This window comes from Echeneis naucrates, chromosome 17 (assembly GCF_900963305.1).
Source record: "Echeneis naucrates chromosome 17, fEcheNa1.1, whole genome shotgun sequence".
Lineage (NCBI taxonomy): Eukaryota > Metazoa > Chordata > Actinopteri > Carangiformes > Echeneidae > Echeneis > Echeneis naucrates.
In genome coordinates, this window is record NC_042527.1 from 10,269,087 (window position 1) to 10,286,909 (window position 17,823).

General features: G+C 45.6%; 1 protein-coding gene across 2 annotated transcripts; it reads left to right on the forward strand.

Annotated features, from left to right (window-relative positions):
• The first annotated feature begins 30 nt into the window (after nucleotides 1-30).
• prpf38b (pre-mRNA processing factor 38B) lies at nucleotides 31-5,049 on the forward strand. 2 transcript variants are annotated; one of them, XM_029525669.1, is made up of 7 exons: nucleotides 31-449; nucleotides 896-964; nucleotides 1,220-1,371; nucleotides 1,706-1,766; nucleotides 2,354-2,371; nucleotides 3,021-3,256; nucleotides 3,577-5,049. In XM_029525669.1, exons 1-7 carry the CDS (start codon nucleotides 240-242, stop codon nucleotides 4,247-4,249), a joined length of 1,419 nt encoding a protein of 472 aa, XP_029381529.1. In that variant the 5' UTR covers nucleotides 31-239; the 3' UTR covers nucleotides 4,250-5,049. The 2 variants fall into 2 exon arrangements, with proteins under 2 accessions (XP_029381529.1, XP_029381530.1); XM_029525670.1 differs by lacking the exon at nucleotides 2,354-2,371.
• Nucleotides 5,050-17,823: the final 12,774 nt, after the last annotated feature.

Here is a 17,823-nt window from a genome sequence, read left to right on the forward strand (position 1 = left end):
CTGCCAGCGGTAGTCCGTTCATACTGCACCACCGACCGTGCAGTTCCGGTTCCACCTCGCAGCAGGAGCTAAGCTACAACGACGGCGGGAAGTTGGTATCGTCAATTTAACCGCAAATCGGCAGAAACCAAACGGACGAAATTGTTCCAAGTCGACGGTTCACTGTCTAATATTAATGGATCTTTAAACGGAAATACGCCAACTGCAACCCAAGTTTAGCGGCGTGGGATTCAGCTAACATGGCTAACGTCGGAAACCAGCTACCAACACAGGCCGTCAGCAAGCCTGCACCAGGAAAACATGGAAATGTATTGCCCCTGTGGGGCAACGAAAAGACCATGAACCTCAACCCAATGATTCTCACCAACGTGCTGTCCTCGCCGTATTTCAAAGTTCAGCTTTATGAACTGAAGACTTACCATGAAGTCGTGGACGAAATCTATTTCAAGGTAACATTAGCGAATGCTAACCCGCATGCTAGTTAGATAAGCAGTGTCCAGCGGAGCAGCGTTTCTATGGCAGGAGTGTGCCGCAGTCACACGCACAGAAAGAGGCTCCACACCGCGGAGAAACCAGCCATCTCTTTCCGGCAGCTTCAGATTAAGACGGTCTGCTTTTGTTGGCACTAATTCTACGCGATTTCCCGTAAACCCCCCACATTGTCTGAACTGGTCTGTGTTGTGTCGATCGTCAAGTAAAAAAAAAAAAATAAATAAAAAATAGGTCAAGTCATCTGTATTCTCGTGGATGTAGGAAAGCTTGGTACAAATCGGGACCAGGGGCAGTTGTCGTGAATCCTCTAAGGTTACAACCATCAGGGTACTTGTCGATGTGTGAAGCAAGCGATAGCGACTCGGGTTAAATGTGGATGTGTTCATGGGTCCTCTGTCCACAGGTGACTCATGTTGAGCCTTGGGAGAAGGGAAGCAGAAAGACTGCGGGCCAGACTGGAATGTGCGGAGGGGTAAGTGAGAAGTACGTGCTTTTTATATTCCCCCATTTTTTTAACCCCCACTTATAGTTTCATTAGCAGGCTGGACGATATCCCTAATCGTTGTGTTGGGGAAAAAAACCCACTTGATTCAGTTTACAAGTAGGGGAAATTTACACAAATTGTTATTTGTATTGTTGTCACAGTGGTGATCGGTGAAGAGGAGCCAGTGGTGACCATTAGAGTAAACAGCGGTGATGTGCTTTACAACATGTCTCCTCTTCCTAGGTGCGTGGAGTTGGGACTGGTGGTATTGTGTCTACTGCTTTCTGTCTTCTGTACAAACTGTTTACACTCAAGCTGACTCGCAAACAGCTGATGGGTCTGATCACTCACACAGACTCTCCATACATCAGAGCACTTGGCTTCATGTACATAAGGTAGGATGTTTGATAAATGAAATTACTATCTGTTTTCTTTTTTCTTTTTTTTTTCTTTTTTTAGAGGAAGTCACTTTTGTTTTGCACATGAATTACAAGTGTAGTATATATATATATATATATATATATATATATATATTATGAAGAATGGAAAACTTTTTATTAAGTATTTTTTTTATTGAAAGAATTATTAATATTACCCTTTCCTCAGTGAAACTTGACATATAAAGTATTACTGGAACAGGTCCATGAAACATCTGTGTATCACAACAGGGTGATTTGAGGATGTGATCCAAATCAGGATACGACATTCTCTTGTTTTATCCTACTGCAGATACACTCAGCCCCCAACAGACTTGATTGAATGGTACGACGGCTTCCTGGATGATGAGGAGGTATGTCACCCCGGGTAATAATTTGATATTTCTTTGTCTAATTAAATACAGTCACATGAAACACCTTAATAGCTGTACACCCCCATCCCCTTGTGATGCTCATAGCTGATTTTTCACCTTTGCCTTCATTTGGCTTAATTGTCCCCAGTTTTTGTCCTCTAAACCTGAGTAGCTAGGTTACTTGCTCACTGCTCTGCTGCTTTTATCAGGGTAAGTACTGCAATAATGCTGAGTCAATCATTTAGTCTAATGTGATATTAAGGCATGCTCTCTGTTTTTGACATTTTCTAATTAGGACTTGTTGCACAAATAAACTTTGGGATGAATCACTATTGTAGAATTTTCTCTCGCTCTCACACAGACACACACACACACACACACACACACACACACACACACACACACACACACACATATTCATTCATACAGCCACAAACATTTTGTATACGTTTTACCCTGACTTAATTCAAATACGAATTGATCCCAGGCTGTGCAACCAGGCCTCTGTTGATGTTCTGTTGCATTATATTTGAATTGATAATATGAAACCCTACCCAACTGGTTAATTCCCCTGTTTTTTTCTTTAGATGCCCATTGTGCAGCAGGTGAATTGGATTTTGTATCTCAGCACTGTTGGTTTGCGTGTGTGAGTGCAAAGTGGCTGTTCTCTACCATATAAAGTTGATAACTATTCAACTGGTGTGCACTTACCTACCTGTTCCAATCTGTGGTTATACTGTGGGCATTTTCCATTCTCGTTAAGAGGTCATTGTGTTGTGAGGAGAATGACGGAAACCAAGGCTTCTCTGTCTTTGTCCCTACAGCTCAATGAGGAATTGTTATTTTGCCCTCCCTTCCTTTCATTTATGGTCGGCAAAGAGCAGATTTTTTTTGTTTGGTTATTGTAACAGCTCATCTGAAGGGAAAGGGAGAGGTAGAATGTTTGGCAGAAAAAGATAACCTGTGGTTGATTGTCAAAGCTCACTTTGTAAAAACAGATTCCAGGAACTGCCAGGCAGTTTAGATCATGCAAACATTTCTGTGATATTTCAAGTGTTGTTTTCCTCTAGTGATTATTAAAAGTAAAATCAGGCACATTTGATTGATGTGAGAGATTAAGCTAGATGAACAGAGGTGAAGGTTCAGTACTTGGTCATCACAAACTGTTTTGTGATATGAAGCAAGATTGAAAAAGGTCCTCCTTGTACACTAATTGAATTTTTTTGGGGGCTCTTCCTCACTATTTGGTTGCAGGAGCTTGACGTGAAGGCAGGAGGTGGATGTGTGATGACCATCGGAGAGATGCTGCGCTCCTTCCTGACCAAACTTGAGTGGTTCTCCACTCTATTCCCCCGTATTCCAGTGCCTGTGCAGAAAATTATTGACCAACAAATAAAGGCAAGGCCGCGTAAGGTTGCTCAGAAGGAGACACAAGAGGAGGAAGCCAATTTTGCAGAATCGGGGCGGCAAGGTGAACGACGTCGGTCCAGGTAAGGGATTCAAATTGTTTACTGTTAATTGTTTTCCTTAAGACAGTCTTACCTAGTTCAGTCTTTTCCATATCTAAAGTTGTTTAACAGTATATTCATGTAATTCATATATGTTGCAAAACATTAAACTAGTGGAAAAGATTGTCAAGTCTAACTCTAGCAATCAATCAAGGTTGTTGTCAAAGTTACTATTATTTTTAAGCCTATATACATCCATAGTGTAACTACACACAATTTGTCTGTTATTTGTGTAAGCAGACATGTAATGTACAAGTAATTAGCTTTATAGTTGGTTGAACCTCATCGTACCTTTGTTTCAGGACACCCAGGCGGACACCGAGTCCACGAAGATCACCCAAACGGTCAAGGAGCAGAAGCCACCACCGTGAGAGGGATCGGCATGGCCCAAGCTTCGATCGAGAGCTGGAAAGGGAACGTGACCGGCAAAGGAAAGAGAGGGAGGGAAGAGACCGGGATAGGGACAGAGGTGAGCGAGGGGACAGGGAGAGGCGACGGTCCCGCAGCACAGAGAGGAACCAAGACAGGAGAGAACGTAGAAGAAGTCGCAGCAGCAGTCGTGATAGAAGAAGTGAACGCAGGGACAAAGAAAGAGACGCCGGGGATGATAGGAGCAGAAGGAAGGACAGGGATCACCATAAGGAAAGAGGCACAGAAAGAGAAAGGTCCAGGGATAAGAAGAGCAGGGGAGAGACTGATGACAGACGGCATAAAGACGACAGGGAGAGGCACAGAGAAGAGAGGAAGGCTAAAAGGTCAAGTCGGAGTCGAAGTAGAGAGAGAAGGCACAAAAGTGGAGAGGAAAAGGGCAGGAAAAGAGAGCGCAGCCACAGCAGAGAGAGGGACAGGGAGCGGGATGGAGAACAGCGTTCTCACAAGCGTAGTCGTAGCAAAGAGAGGAGTCATCATCAACGTGAGTCCAGTAACGACCATAGTAAACATAGTGATCGCAGAAGAAGCCAGAGCACTGAGTAAATGTTGCCATGCAGCAATATTTCTTCTTCTACTCCCCATGTTTTCCCTCCTTTTATTTCACCCAGTTGTCTGGCCTGTCCCTTGTGCTAAAAACGAAGGAATATTAGCACATCAGACATCTGGCGTTGTCATCTTTGGCCAATGTAATGTTGCTTTACGTTATGTTTTTCTGCCTTTTTCACTCCCCAGTTAGACAATTGTTAGTCTTGACTTGAAATTTGAAAAGTGGCAAAAATGGCATTTTAATTTTCTATGGTTTATTGTTTTGCCCCTGGACGATATGGGTTTGTATATAATGTTTAGAAAGCTGTCTACACATGATAAGTGGTCAGAATTGCATTCACTGCTGGGTTGGCTGTGGTGCCTGCTGGAAGCTCAGTGTAACGGTCATCATAATTTATAAGGAATAACTGTTAGGTGCAAGCTGTACAAAAGCCAAGAGACACATTTTTATAAACATCTGATCAATACTGCAGTGCATAAGTCTGAAGTTTTGTTATCCTTCAGCTTTTCTGTCACCTGTATTCTGCTTAAAGATGCTTTTAACGGTCCTAAGTGAGCAGTAAAAAGTTCATATTTGAACATAGCAGGAGCGTTACTCAATCTAGCACAAAGTAGTTCTGTCAGTGATCGTGTGTAGACAGCCTGAGAATGTTTTAATCCTCCAAAGGGCAGTATGCAAAGGGTAATTTTTACTACACACACTTGAGCCCGGCTTGTGCTGTGATTGGGTTATTGCTCTGTCGCATTTTGTTTTCTATTAAAACACTTTTATGAAAACAAGCACTGTTCTTGTTTTAAAGGAAAAGGGAATTCTAATGTCAACCAAGCACAGGATCCGCTGCAAACTGAAGAATGGCACGGTCATTGAAATTAAAAGATATAGTTTGAACAAAAACAATACTTTTGATAGTTTTATTAGAATGCAGTCTGAAAATAAATTCCACATTAAATATACATTCAGGAATGACAAGAAGTTAATACACGTCCTGATATATTACCTTTTAAGATGACCAAAACTTAATTTACAGATGTTTATAAAATATAAAAGCAGAAGGAGCAAGGGCCTAGATATAAAATGTATAACCTCAACCAACAGCAGTGAAAATATATCCCTCGATAAAAGTTTTAAAAACAAGTACAATACAGAACAACTTAAATATTTGGGCACTAGCTTCTATTAGGTAGATATCATCCAAGTTGTAGCCTTTCATTACATGAACAACATGCACCAAAACGTGTGCAATTTGTGGTAAAGCAGCAGAATTGCAAATGTCAAAACAACCCACACTAACTCCCATGTCCTACTGGATCTACCGTTATTTTTAATTCTGAGTAAATGCCAAAAAATGCTGCCGCTTAGACCATAAAACTATCACATTTCATTGGGAGTAGCTTGCTTTGTCTACAGAAGTGCTCTCCTGTTTACTGGGGAAGCCCTGTTCCTGTTTGCACACACACAGGCTCTGACTCTGGTCCACTAGTGGCTGAGTTTCTGGCCAACACAGTGAAACAGTAAGTAGAGTTTGAGCTCAGATCTGTGAGAATGACACTCTCTCCATACACCGTCAGTTCCTCAGGTTTACTCAGTCGGTCCTGCTTCTTGATCAGCAGGCTATAGTGGGAAGCAGCCTCTTGTTGAGACCACTCGACAAAAACAACTGCTGACATTGCTTGTGTGACATCTAGCACGGGAGCTGTGAGACCTCCTGTTGGGAAAATAAGTCAGAGTTGTGAATTAGGTCGCGGCTGGTTTGTGGGTTGTTTGTCATGTGGAACAAAGGCCATCAGCCCCTTAAAAATCTACAAAATAAAAAAAAAAAAAAAAATAGTTTTTTAGGATTAGTTACCATTCTGCATATCACTGAGATCTCTCCTCCTGCGGCCTTGTGATGTCACTAAAAGGGATAAAGGTAACATCACTAAGTTTCTTCATAATACAGTCTAATGCATCAGTTTAAAAACACCAGTTTCCTACCATTCACAAAACTAGCTTCACTTTCTCCAGCGGTGTTGCTGGCTGAGATTGCCAGGGAACTGGACGAGATGTTGGCCAGGGAGCAGGACAGCCCCGTCCCGCTACATAGCTGAACCCTTGGAGTAACACTGACGTCATACACAGTGTATGTGGTGGCAAACACCGACGGTCTCCATGAAACCGTGACCAAGGAGCTGTGAGCAATGTGGACCTCTCCTGATGGTGGACAAGGAGCTGGGAGGAGAGAAAATTGTTAAAGGAACAACAAAAGGCGATTTGTCACTGCAAAGAAATCTAAAGGTTAGATTTCCTCTTTTTATGTGTCCCTGTAAGCTGTGACCTCTGCTGATTTACAGCTTTCACACAGCATCTTGGGACTAGAGGTTTAAATGCATCATTCATTTTTCAGTTATGACCTTGCAGAATCTTTGGAGCTTCATGTATTGGGGGGGAAAAAGGGCTCCTGGGAGAAAAAGTCTGCCAAAGCCTGCCTTCAGTAGATTTAAGTTTAAGATACCTGTAGTTCCACTGAGCGGAACAGACAGGTCGCTGGTGCCAGCATCATTCCTGGTCTGCACTGCAGCGCTGTAGGATGAACTGCAGGGGAGAGGAATCTCAAAGAACGTTCTGTTGGTCCAGTAGGAGGAGAGCTCAAACAGCGCCTGGCTGTCCCCAAGCAGACTTCCTGTTAATGATAGCATGTACTCGCTGTCCCTGCAGGAGGCCTGTGACCAGCTGAAGCGCATCACCTGGACCTCCATCTGCATTGGCAGCAGCTTCACCTCAACAGCATCTGGAGGACAGGGAGCTAGGGGAGAGAAAGGATTTACTGCAGGTCAAACATTAGTTGTTGGGTGTTTGAGAAGTAAAATGTAGTTGTTATACCTGCTCCCCTCTGCACAGGGTCACTAAAGGAGCTGTTGCATGTCCCATCGGAGGCCTGGACAGAGAAGTTGTATATAGTTCCACAATCTAGGCCCTCGATTGTACAAGTGGCATTTGTGCTGTGACAGTACAGCATTTCTCCATCCCCAGATTGGGCACATCCATAATAGTCTACGTTATTATCGCTGGGCAACCATGACAGCAGTGCAGACTGGTTGTTGCAATCTAGTGTGACTGAGAGTCCAGTCGGCTGACAAGGACCTGGATAAAAAAAAAAACCCAAAATTCTTAAAGCGCTGAACTTGAGGTAGAATGTGTCTCTTTCATGTCAGTGCATTAATAGAAGCTGAGTTTATTTATATAAAGACAAATACCTGTATGAAGTGTTGCATTTTGACTGGCCTTGCTGGAGCAGTTCTCGTGACTGGCAGTGACTAACACTGTATACTTCTCATCACAATGGAGCTCTGACACGCTGCAGTTACTGGACGAGGTATTGCAAGTATACACATGTCCGTCTGCACCTGTAGCAACAACGTGGTAGCTCTCAGCGACAGGAGAGGGAATCCAGGACACCAGTGCACTGTGGTCCTCACAGGAGCTGCTAACCATCACATTTGTGGGTGGACAGGGCTCTGGGAGGAGAAAATAAACCTGGATTAGTTTTTGTTTTGTTTTTTTTTTTTCATTACACAATAGTAGTTTGTAATTATTTACCCCAGTGTTTCCTCAGAATTAAAAGTTATGGCGCACAATATTTCTTTGCCCTTCTTACCCATGCTAACTCTGTAGGGTGGACTTCTCATGCCACTGCACTGGTCTGATGAAGCACCAACAATGATGGTATAATGGAGGTCGCATCGTGCTCCATACAGGTAGCAGCTAGTGCCTGTGTTGTTGCAGGTGAGGTAGGTGTGATCACTGGCTTCTGCTGTGACAGTGTATACTGTGTTGCTTCCCTCCATCAGTTCCCACATGACGAGGATGGAGGAATTGTGGCACTGAGGGAAGGCTGTGATGCCTGAGAGGGAGCAGGGGGCTGGAGGAGGGAGCAGCTTTCAGTAACTGTGACACTGGAGCGTGAGTTAATAATTGAAATGACACTGGCACATTTTTTTTTTCTCACTATTGGGCTGCAGTCTGTTACCTGTCTGCAAGTCGATGGTGGAACTCGGCTGACTCACACACTGGCTGTTTTTCGCAGTAACACTGAAGTTATAAAGCACTCCGCAGGCCAGATCTTCCACTTCACATGTTGTGTTACTGGAAGCAGTGCAGTTAGCTGTGTAGCCCTCTCCACCTAGAGCTGTCACAGTGTAGCTGTCTGCCCCTGGAGCAGCATCCCACGATATCCAGGCAGAATTGGTGACACAGTCCAGTCTGCCCCTGATGCCCTGTGGCTGACATGGAGCTAAAGATCAGATAGAAATGTTAATTCAGTGGGTGGAAGGACAGATTGATGCAAGGATGGACAATTTATGGCATCTTCACACCTGACACGATGCTGTGTGTCTGACTGTGCTGGCTGCTGCAGTCGCCTCTTACAGAGGTGACCTGAGCAGAGAGCATTTTCCCACAAGTCACATGGCTGATGTGACATGCTGTGCTTGTGGAGTTGCATGACCCGATGATTCCCCCATTTTCTTCAACTACTGAAACCAGGAAGTGGTCAGCTTCTCTGACGGCATCCCAGGAAATCATCAGGTTGTCCGAGGAACAGCTGAACTGGGCACTGACATTCTGGGGTGGACAGGGGGCTGGGAATGAGGAGATAAACTCATTATTCTGAACACCAAAGTATAAAACTGTAACCATCTATCATAGTTTATTCACTTCTTCCATATCTCCCACCTGAGTTTATTGCCAGTCCCTGGCTCAGGATACTAGAGCAGCTGTCGTCCATAGCTGCTACCTGGATAGTGTATTGGCTACCACATGTGAGGTTGCCTAGGCGACAGCTGAGGTCAGAGGTTTGGCAACTGGCGTTGCTATGACTACTGTGAGCTTTTACCAGGTAATATATGGCCCCGTGACTGGCAGACCAGGTCACAGCAGCAGAGTTGTTGGCACAGTCCATCGTCACAGAGATATTATTAGGAGCACATGGCACTGCAGATAAAGAGGAGTTTGTCAACACACACTGAGTGCAGCATGTAAAAACACAAAGTCAGTGTTTACAGATTCTTTACAGGTGTAGAGTTATTTACCACATGCATTTTTCGATAAACTACATATTTTTGACATCTATTGATAATGGAAAATGTGAAGAATAAATGCTAAGTATTTCTGACATCGAATTCCAAACAAAATGAATTGAAATTGTGTGAATATTGACGTCATGGCCTTTGTTTGTCCTACCTACTGTTTGGTGCTCACCTGACTGCAGACTGGTGGTCTCACTGGGGCCCGAGCTACACTGTTGGTTGGAAGCTGTGACTGACACAGAGAAGTTGTACCCACAGGGCAGGCCTGGGAAGCTGCACTGATTAGAGTCGGACATGCACGTGTCTGAGATGCCAGTGGCCGTGTGTGCAGTGACAGTGTAGTAGTCTGACCCATTGCTCTCCTGCCACGTGACCATGACGATGCCAGAGAGACAGTCCTGCATGGCGGAGACTCCGGAAGGTAAACACGGCCCTGGAGAAAGTTCATTTTAAACCTTTATCAGTAAAAGGCTATGTAGATATTGTGATTATCAAGCCTTTTCTCCATCAGTTTGCCCTCACAAGTTAACATATCTTGCATGCGTCACTTCAAGATTGTTTTATAAAAAGTGTTTAACCTACATGTCAGTACAGATGTCGGCTCACTGGAACTGCCAGGACAGTGCTCCCTGTACGGTGTGACTCTGAGGCTGTAATTTTGCCCACAGGCAAAGTCTGAGAAATGGGCTGTGGTGACATTAGTGGTAAGCCCAGTTGTTTTGTTCCATTCCTCAGCTGATATCACATACAACTCTGCTCCGTTACTTGCGTTCCAGCTCAGAGAAACCACATTCAAACTGCAGTTTACGGCAGCAACCAAGTTCTGGGGCACACAGGGAGCTGGAAGAAATAAAGATAATAGGTATGTTGCTACAGAAGTTTCCACCATGTCTTATTCATTGTAGCTGATTTCAAATATTGTAGTTTATTATTTGCTGACATTTTAATTCATGGGTCTGTAAATTACTAATATTTTCCAGGCGGCTTTGTGGGAATAACTGTAATTTGATACTAATGACAGGTGTCTTTTCTACATGGATGATAATCATGCGTTTGCTTGGACACAAATTTAGACAATGATGGCTATTTTTTTCATATAATTACTACTGAAATACATAGTTTTTACCAGGTGACCTCATAGATACGATAAGAAACTGACAGATCTCTCCTTCAGCTCTTCTGCGACATGTATCGTACCCATATGGATGACTGACGTGTTGCTGGGAAGGCTGGTGCAGTTGTCATCCTTTGCTCTTACGACGACAGCGTAGTCCTCCCCGCAGTGCAGGTCACTCCAAGTGCAGGAGGTGTTGTCGGTGAGACATTGGTGGGAGTGTCCATCCAGGCCAGTTGCCGTGGCGACGTATGTTTCGGCACCATCGCTGGGCCTCCAGCTGACAGATCCGAGGTTAAACTCACACTGCACGTAGGTGGTGACGTTCCGGGGGATACATGGGGCTGTGGAGAGATGTGGGGACAGTTGTTAATATGGAGTCACACAGTGATAGACAACATTTCATCCACTGAACACGTGAGGCGTAAAAATAAAAAACACACAGGTCTTGAAGAAGGCAGGGCTGCTGTGGATGCTGTCACAGTTGCTGCCTTGTCCTTGTACAGTGACACTGTAGTTCTGACCACACGGAAGAGTGGTTGACAGAGAGGTCTGAGCTGTGTTGTACATCTCCACATATCCAAGGCTCCCTGTGGCTGTAACCAGGTAATTCACTGCAGCACTTGCTTGGTGCCAGGAGATCTGGACCTCCTCACTCTGACAGAGTGCCTCAGCGGACACAATCACAGGCTGGCAAGGCTCTGAGGCGGGCAAGAAGAGGAAATGGGGAAAAAGAAATGTTTAAGAAGCAGTAGTACTCCTTGATGGCAGACTGACAAAACATTAATCACAAACTACTTAAATGAACAATTGAGTGTCAGTGAATAATCTTTTAAATTTGTGATGCATGAAAAATCTGAATAGTTCTTGCTTTTTCTTGTTTTAAATTGTAATCGAGTACATTCTTTGGACTGTTGGTAAAACAAAGGTATTTGAAGTAGACATGTTTTCATCTTTATGCCAAATTCATCTATAATACTAATAATAATAAATAGTTTAAGCCAATAATACTATAAACAATCTTTTATACTAAAACCATCAACAGAATGTACTGACAACATCAAAAGTAAATCTTACTGTTCGGTAACTGTTGAGTGAACAGTACCTGTTTGAATGGACACAGAAGTACTGGCCCGGCTGGAACAGCTTTGGCTGTGAGCTGCGACACTAAAGTTGAAAATCTCCCCACAGGCCAGGCTGGGGAACTGGCAGGTGGAGTTTGTGGAGTTACACTGCCTCACCTCCCCTCCAGATGCCAGGATGGCTGTTGCTGTGTACAGTTCAACATCAGACCTCTCCTCCCAGGACAGGACTGCAGTGTGGGAGCCACATTGAAGGTCAACAGCTACACGCTGAGGTGGACAAGGACCTGAGGAAAGGTGTGGACAGGTAAGGAAGGAATAAAACCCAGACTAAGATTTGTCACTGATGATGATCAACTGTTGACTCACGTGTTGTGAGTGTGGTGTGCGTCAGGGCTGTGATGCTGCACTGTCGGTTGCTGGCAGTGAGGCTTAAGTTGTAGGTTTCCCCACAAATTAAACCTGTTACATTGCATCTGTTTTGCTGAGTTGTACACAAAGTCTGAAGACTTTCACTGACAATAGCTGTCAGGGAAACATTTGCTGTCCCAGAAGTAGTATTCCAGGACACAACGGCGTCACCGTCAGAGTTACAGTCGACTTCTACTTCCACCTCACTGGGCAGGCACGGAGCTGAGGACACAGCATGAGAGGAAGTAAATGAATGGATCCAAAAAGAATAATGGAGAAAAGTTTACATGTGTAGTGAGTCTGCCATCACCTGATGTGAGAGACACCACTGTGCTGTCAGAGCTGTTGTACTGCCGTCCTATGGCCTTGACCCAGACTCTGTACACTGTCCCACACATCAGTCCTGAGACACTACACTGGGTATCTGTGGTGGCGCAGGACAAGTAGTGGCCATTTTGGTTGTCGAAGTAGGTGACATAAGCCACAGCCAGAACACTCTGCTCCCAGGAGACCGCTGAAGTCAGTTCCTGACAGTCCACATCGGCCTGAACATTGTTGGGCGGACAGGGTTCTGAATCAGAAGATAACACACATGAGGGAAAGGCACGTAGAGCACTGACTGTGCATATTAAGAAAAGTCAGCCGTTTCACATTTATTTCCAACCCACTGTGTCACCTGTCATGAGGCGGTAGGGTTCAGACATCACAGAATTGTTGCATGCCAGATTTCGTGCCATCACAGTCACGTTGTAGATCTGACTACACTGCAGGCCGCGCAGGAAGCAGATGGTGCTGGTGGCGTCACATGTGACCACTGAGCCCAGATCAGTTACTGCCTCAACAGAGTAGGCAGTGACACCACCTGCTCTGTCCCACATCACCTGGGCAGTGCTCACATTGTAGAGGACAGAGAGGTTTGTGGGAACACAGGGCTCTGCCGGAGAGAGAGTGAGAGAGAGTCAACAGTGTAGTGAACCGTGAAGAATTTTTAAACTGATATGGAAACCAGTATAATCTTAATCTGCACAACAAACGCAGGTGAGCATACCATACCTGTGGTGAGGAATCCTGCCATTTTAGCAGTACTGTTGCACGTGTCCCCTACAGCTATCACGGTGACATTGTATTCTTCACCACACTGCGGGGAGCTCAGTACACAGTTGGTGTGGTTGGTGGTGCAGCTGATGGTGTGGCCTGATGAAGCTATAAGTGCAGCAACATAAGATAAGGCTCCAACGCTGGGCTGCCAGGATACAGTAGCAGAGCGGGCCTCACAGTCCATAACGGCTTCGATGCCGTGCGACTGGCAAGGGCCTGTGATATAAGGAGGAATATAATTTAAAACAATATTCCAGGTGACAATGGTGGAGTTACAGTCGATTTCTGCCTCAGCCTGTCTGGGCTGACGCAGAAGTTAAAGAGCAGCCTGAGGATGTTAAAAATGTCTTGAGTCTGTCATCACCTGATGTGAGAGACACCACTGTGCTGTCAGAGCTGTTGTACTGCAACCCCAGGGCCTTGACCCAGACTCTGTACACTGTCCCACACACCAGTCCTGAGACACTACACTGGGTCCTGGTGCCAGTGCAGGAAGTGTAGTGGCCGTTTTGGTTGTCGAGGTAGGCGACATAACCCACAGCCAGAACACTCTGCTCCCAGGAGACTGTCGCAGTAAGATGTTCACACACCATATTGGCTTCAACGTCAGACGGTGGACAGGGCTCTGAGTGAAGGAAAAACACATGCAAATATGGAGAAAGTGCATTGTCATCCATACACAGACTCCACTTCTCAATCGGGTAGCGAACCTGTCATGAGGCGATGGGTTTCAGAGAACAAACTGTCACAGACCAGGTTGTGTGCTGTTACAGTCACGTTGTAGATCTGACTACACTGCAGGCCGTGCAGGAAGCAGCTGGTGCTGGTGGCGTTACAGGTGACCATTGAGCCTTGGTCAGTTAACGCCTCAACAGAGTAGGAAATGGCACCACCTGCTGCGTCCCACATCACCTGCGCAGTGCTCATACTGTAGTTGACAGAGAGGTTTGTGGGAACACAGGGCTCTAAAGTGGAGGAAATAGTGCAGTTTTTAATTTGGTTTAAGTAAAATGACTTTTAATGATCCAGAGCTTTGAGTTACCTGTGGTGAGCCTCACTGGGGTACTGGCAGGTCCCGGACAGTCAGTGTGCATTGCCTCCACAACAACAGAATATACCTGTCCACAGAGCAGACTGTTGAGGTTACAGGATGTTCCCATCTCACTGCAGGAAGCGTTGTATCCATTGGGGGAGGTTGCCTGGACGCTGTAGGCTGTGGCTGCAGCCGCGCTCCTCCAGCTGACCAGAGCATCATGTGTGGTACAGTTCAGTTCAGCTGCCACGTTGGTTGGAGGACATGGGGCTGGAGGAAAAAAAAAAAACGAGGCATAGCTGTGATGAGGAATAAAGAAAGGCTAAAATAAAAATGGGCATAAAGATCAGTCCTACTTTAAAGTCTGCTTTCTCAAGATGAAGCTACAGCATAGCCAGCAGGTGGTAAATATAGCCTGACCTAAAAGCTCCTGACACAGAATCATCTCACTAACACACAGAATTTCATTGGTTTAATCCCCTGTAGACTGTAAAAAGTGTCATCAGTGTCCAGTGTGGCACATAGCCCACATCATTTAAACATATTACCTTGGGTACTCTGGGCTAACCTAAGAGGAGGAGCTGTTTCTGGTAGCTTCACATTGACTCCCCTGACACGAGAGTGATTTCATGTTCATCATTTGCCAAATGTTAAACCGTTAAGGAGAGTAAACTTATTCGGTGTACCAGTGAGCTTCTCTGAGGGGATGCTTAAGTCGCTCATGCACACATTGGTATATCCCATCACAGTGAAAGTGTAGCGTTGACCGCAGCTCAGGTCCAAGAAGGAGCAGCTGCTCTCAGTCGAGTCACATGTTGAGTTAACAGCCGAGCCAGATGTAGCTGTAACGGTGTAGTTTTGAGTTGTGCTGCTCTGGTTCCACTTTACTGTCATGACGTTGCTGGTGCAGTTCTGCTCAACAGTGATGTTCTCAGGTTTACAGGGAGCTGCAGGGGGTAGGGAAAAAAAACCCAAACATGATCGTATTATCGATGCACCAGCAGTATTATTTTGTCTTACACTGATGTGAAAGAGCTGCACTCACCAGACTGAACCTTGTAGTCAGAGCCAGCAATGATGCTGCAGTGGATGGAGGAGGAGGTGACGGCCACCTCATAGACTTTACCGCACTGCAGGTCATGGATGGAGCAGGAGTTGAAGGTTGAATTACAGGAAGCTCTGTGTCCATCAGAGCTGATGGCCCAAGCGGTGTAGTCATCTGAGCCTGCAGTCTGTGTCCAATTCACATTCATCACATTCGTGTCACACTCGACTTCCGCCACGACATCGTCTGGGAGACAGGGAGCTGCAGGGGGCGAGTTCGATCACAGATGAGTACATGTGCTACCAATATAGACATGGATGTGAATCTGAAAATAATCACACATTATTTGCAATCAAACGAATCTGCTATTTGCCTATGTGCATGTATGCCTGTAAAGGCGGATGCTTTCTCATTCCTCACCAGAGTCAAAATGAATGTCAGCATGCTGAGTGCTGTTGCAGCTCTCTGTGGAAGCTACCAGTGTGGCATAGTATGAGCGGCCACAGTCAAGTTTTACAGCGCAAGAGGTATCATTGGAGGAACAGGACGCTACGCGGCCGTGCTCCCCTGTCACCTGGACGGTGTAGAAACCTGCTCCGATGCTCTCCACCCAGGAGAAATTCCCTCTGTTTGTCCCACAGTCTACGCGCACAGTGAAGTTGGTGGGCTGACAAGGGGCTGAAAGAGGCACAGGAGTGGCACTTGATGTTATTGATTTTATGTTATGATATATATAGATAATGTTACTCCAGTTGTAGTTGCCATAGAAACATCATACCTGTGCTTATTTCTACGGGTGGACTGTAGCTGCTTCTGCAGTTTCCATCCTGCGCTGCGACGTGGAAACCATATCTCTGTCCACACAGCAGGCTGGACAAAGTGTATGTAGTGTTAGAGGTGGTGTAGACTGAAGGAGGAGCTACGCCGCCTATCATCTCACTTTGCAAAGTGTAGGTGGCCCCAGATACGGGACTCTGTTCCCACGAGAAGATCAGGATGTTGGTGCCACAGCTGACCTGGCCCGTCATGTTAGCAGGTGGACACAGAGCTAGGATGAAACAGGAGGATGTTGAAATAACATTAAAGTAAATTTAAATAATTCGGATTCAGTGACGTTCCCTCTCACCTGTGCTGAACACTTCAGTGGAGCTCGGCTCACTCCAGCAGCCCCTGTCCACAGTGACTACAGAAACAGAGTAGGCTTCCCCACAGTGGAGGTCGGTGAGATTGCAGTTGCTGGAGTAGTTGGAGCTGCAGGAACAAGTGTGTCCGTCAGCTGCTGTTGCCGTTGCTATGTACATCTCTGCCCCTGTCACTGGAGACCAAGAGACAGTGCTGTCCTCGCAAGCGGAAGACACAGCAACGTTACTGGGAGCACAGAGACCTGGAGAGAGGGGTAGAAAAAAGGGTTTAACGTTGCCAACAGAGATGTTTGACTATTAAGTCTTTGTTGCACCTGCACTGAAGCTGTAAACAGCACTGGGGTTTCCTGCACACGTGCTGGAGTGGTGTGAGACTGTGACACTGTAGGCTTCACCACAGTGGATGTCGGGTACTTCACAGCTGCTGGTGTTGGTGTGGCAGGTGTGTGTGTGTCCATCCTGGCCTGTGACTGTCACACTGTATCCTACAGCCATGGAGCTTCCTGCCCACGTCACCAAGGCGGAGTGATTGGAACAGACCAACTCTGCGCTCACATTCTGCGGAGGACATGGAGCTGTGGAGGGAAAAAGAAAAAACAGAAAAAAGACTGAATGAATAAATGAATGAATTATCTTTTTCACCATAAATGATATTGGCTTACATTTTAGTAGGTTAGTTCTTCCAAATAATCCAACAGTGGGACGTTTTGGTTTTGTGGGCTTTATCAGAAATATCTGAGATATAAACCAGAGACCAGTGGATGGGTTTATGAATGAGCTTCTTTCCCAGTCTGCCAATACTGGTTTTACAGAGATGGCACAACCCCAGAAACTGTTAAAGGGCTTCAGATTCATGAACGATAAAGTAGTTTCTAAGTTGTTTATAGAGATAATAAAGAATAAAGATATTTAACATGCTAAATATCAGATTTATTTTGTGCACAAAGGGGGATTCCATTTGTTCATAATGTAAAAATTACCTGTTTGAAGGGACTGATTGATGCTTGTGATGCTGCTGCACTCCACGCCCTGGGCGTGGACTGTCAGGCTCAAATCCAGGCCACAGGGAAGATTTGGGAACAAACAGCTGGTATTTGTAGTCTGGCAGCTATCCTGATGCTCCTCTGCTGCAACCAAAGCCAGGTAGCTGAGGCTTCCCACAGATTCAGTCCAGCTGAACTCTGCTGTGTTGGTGCCGCACATGAACTGCTTATATATGATAGATGGAGGACATGGGGCTGAAATGAAAGCAGAAGATACAGTATGAAGACAATGATTCCTTCACACACAAATACCTCATGCTACATACGCTCACCTGTAGTAATGTTGATGCTGGGTCCAGGTGTGCTGTCACACTGGTGTCCCTGTGCAATGATCGTGGCTGTGTAGGTTTCACTGCACTGGAGATCTGTCAGGATACATGTAGCAGTGGCCGAACTGCATGAGACCTGGTGTCCACTTGAGGCTGTTGCATTGACGATGTAACCTGCGGCATCAGCCGTTGATTTCCATGACAGAGACGAAGAATTGGTGCCGCAGATCTGGGTGCTGTTCTGGATGTGTGGAGAGCAGGGAGCTGAAC

Coding starts and splice junctions, on each gene's coding strand:
- prpf38b (XM_029525669.1), top strand. CDS start 240: ATGGCTAACGTCGGAAACCAGCTACCAACACAGGCCGTCAGCAAGCCT. Junction 965..1,219: donor AGACTGGAATGTGCGGAGGG/GTAAGTGAGAAG, acceptor TCCTCTTCCTAG/GTGCGTGGAGTTGGGACTGG. Junction 3,257..3,576: donor GGTGAACGACGTCGGTCCAG/GTAAGGGATTCA, acceptor CCTTTGTTTCAG/GACACCCAGGCGGACACCGA.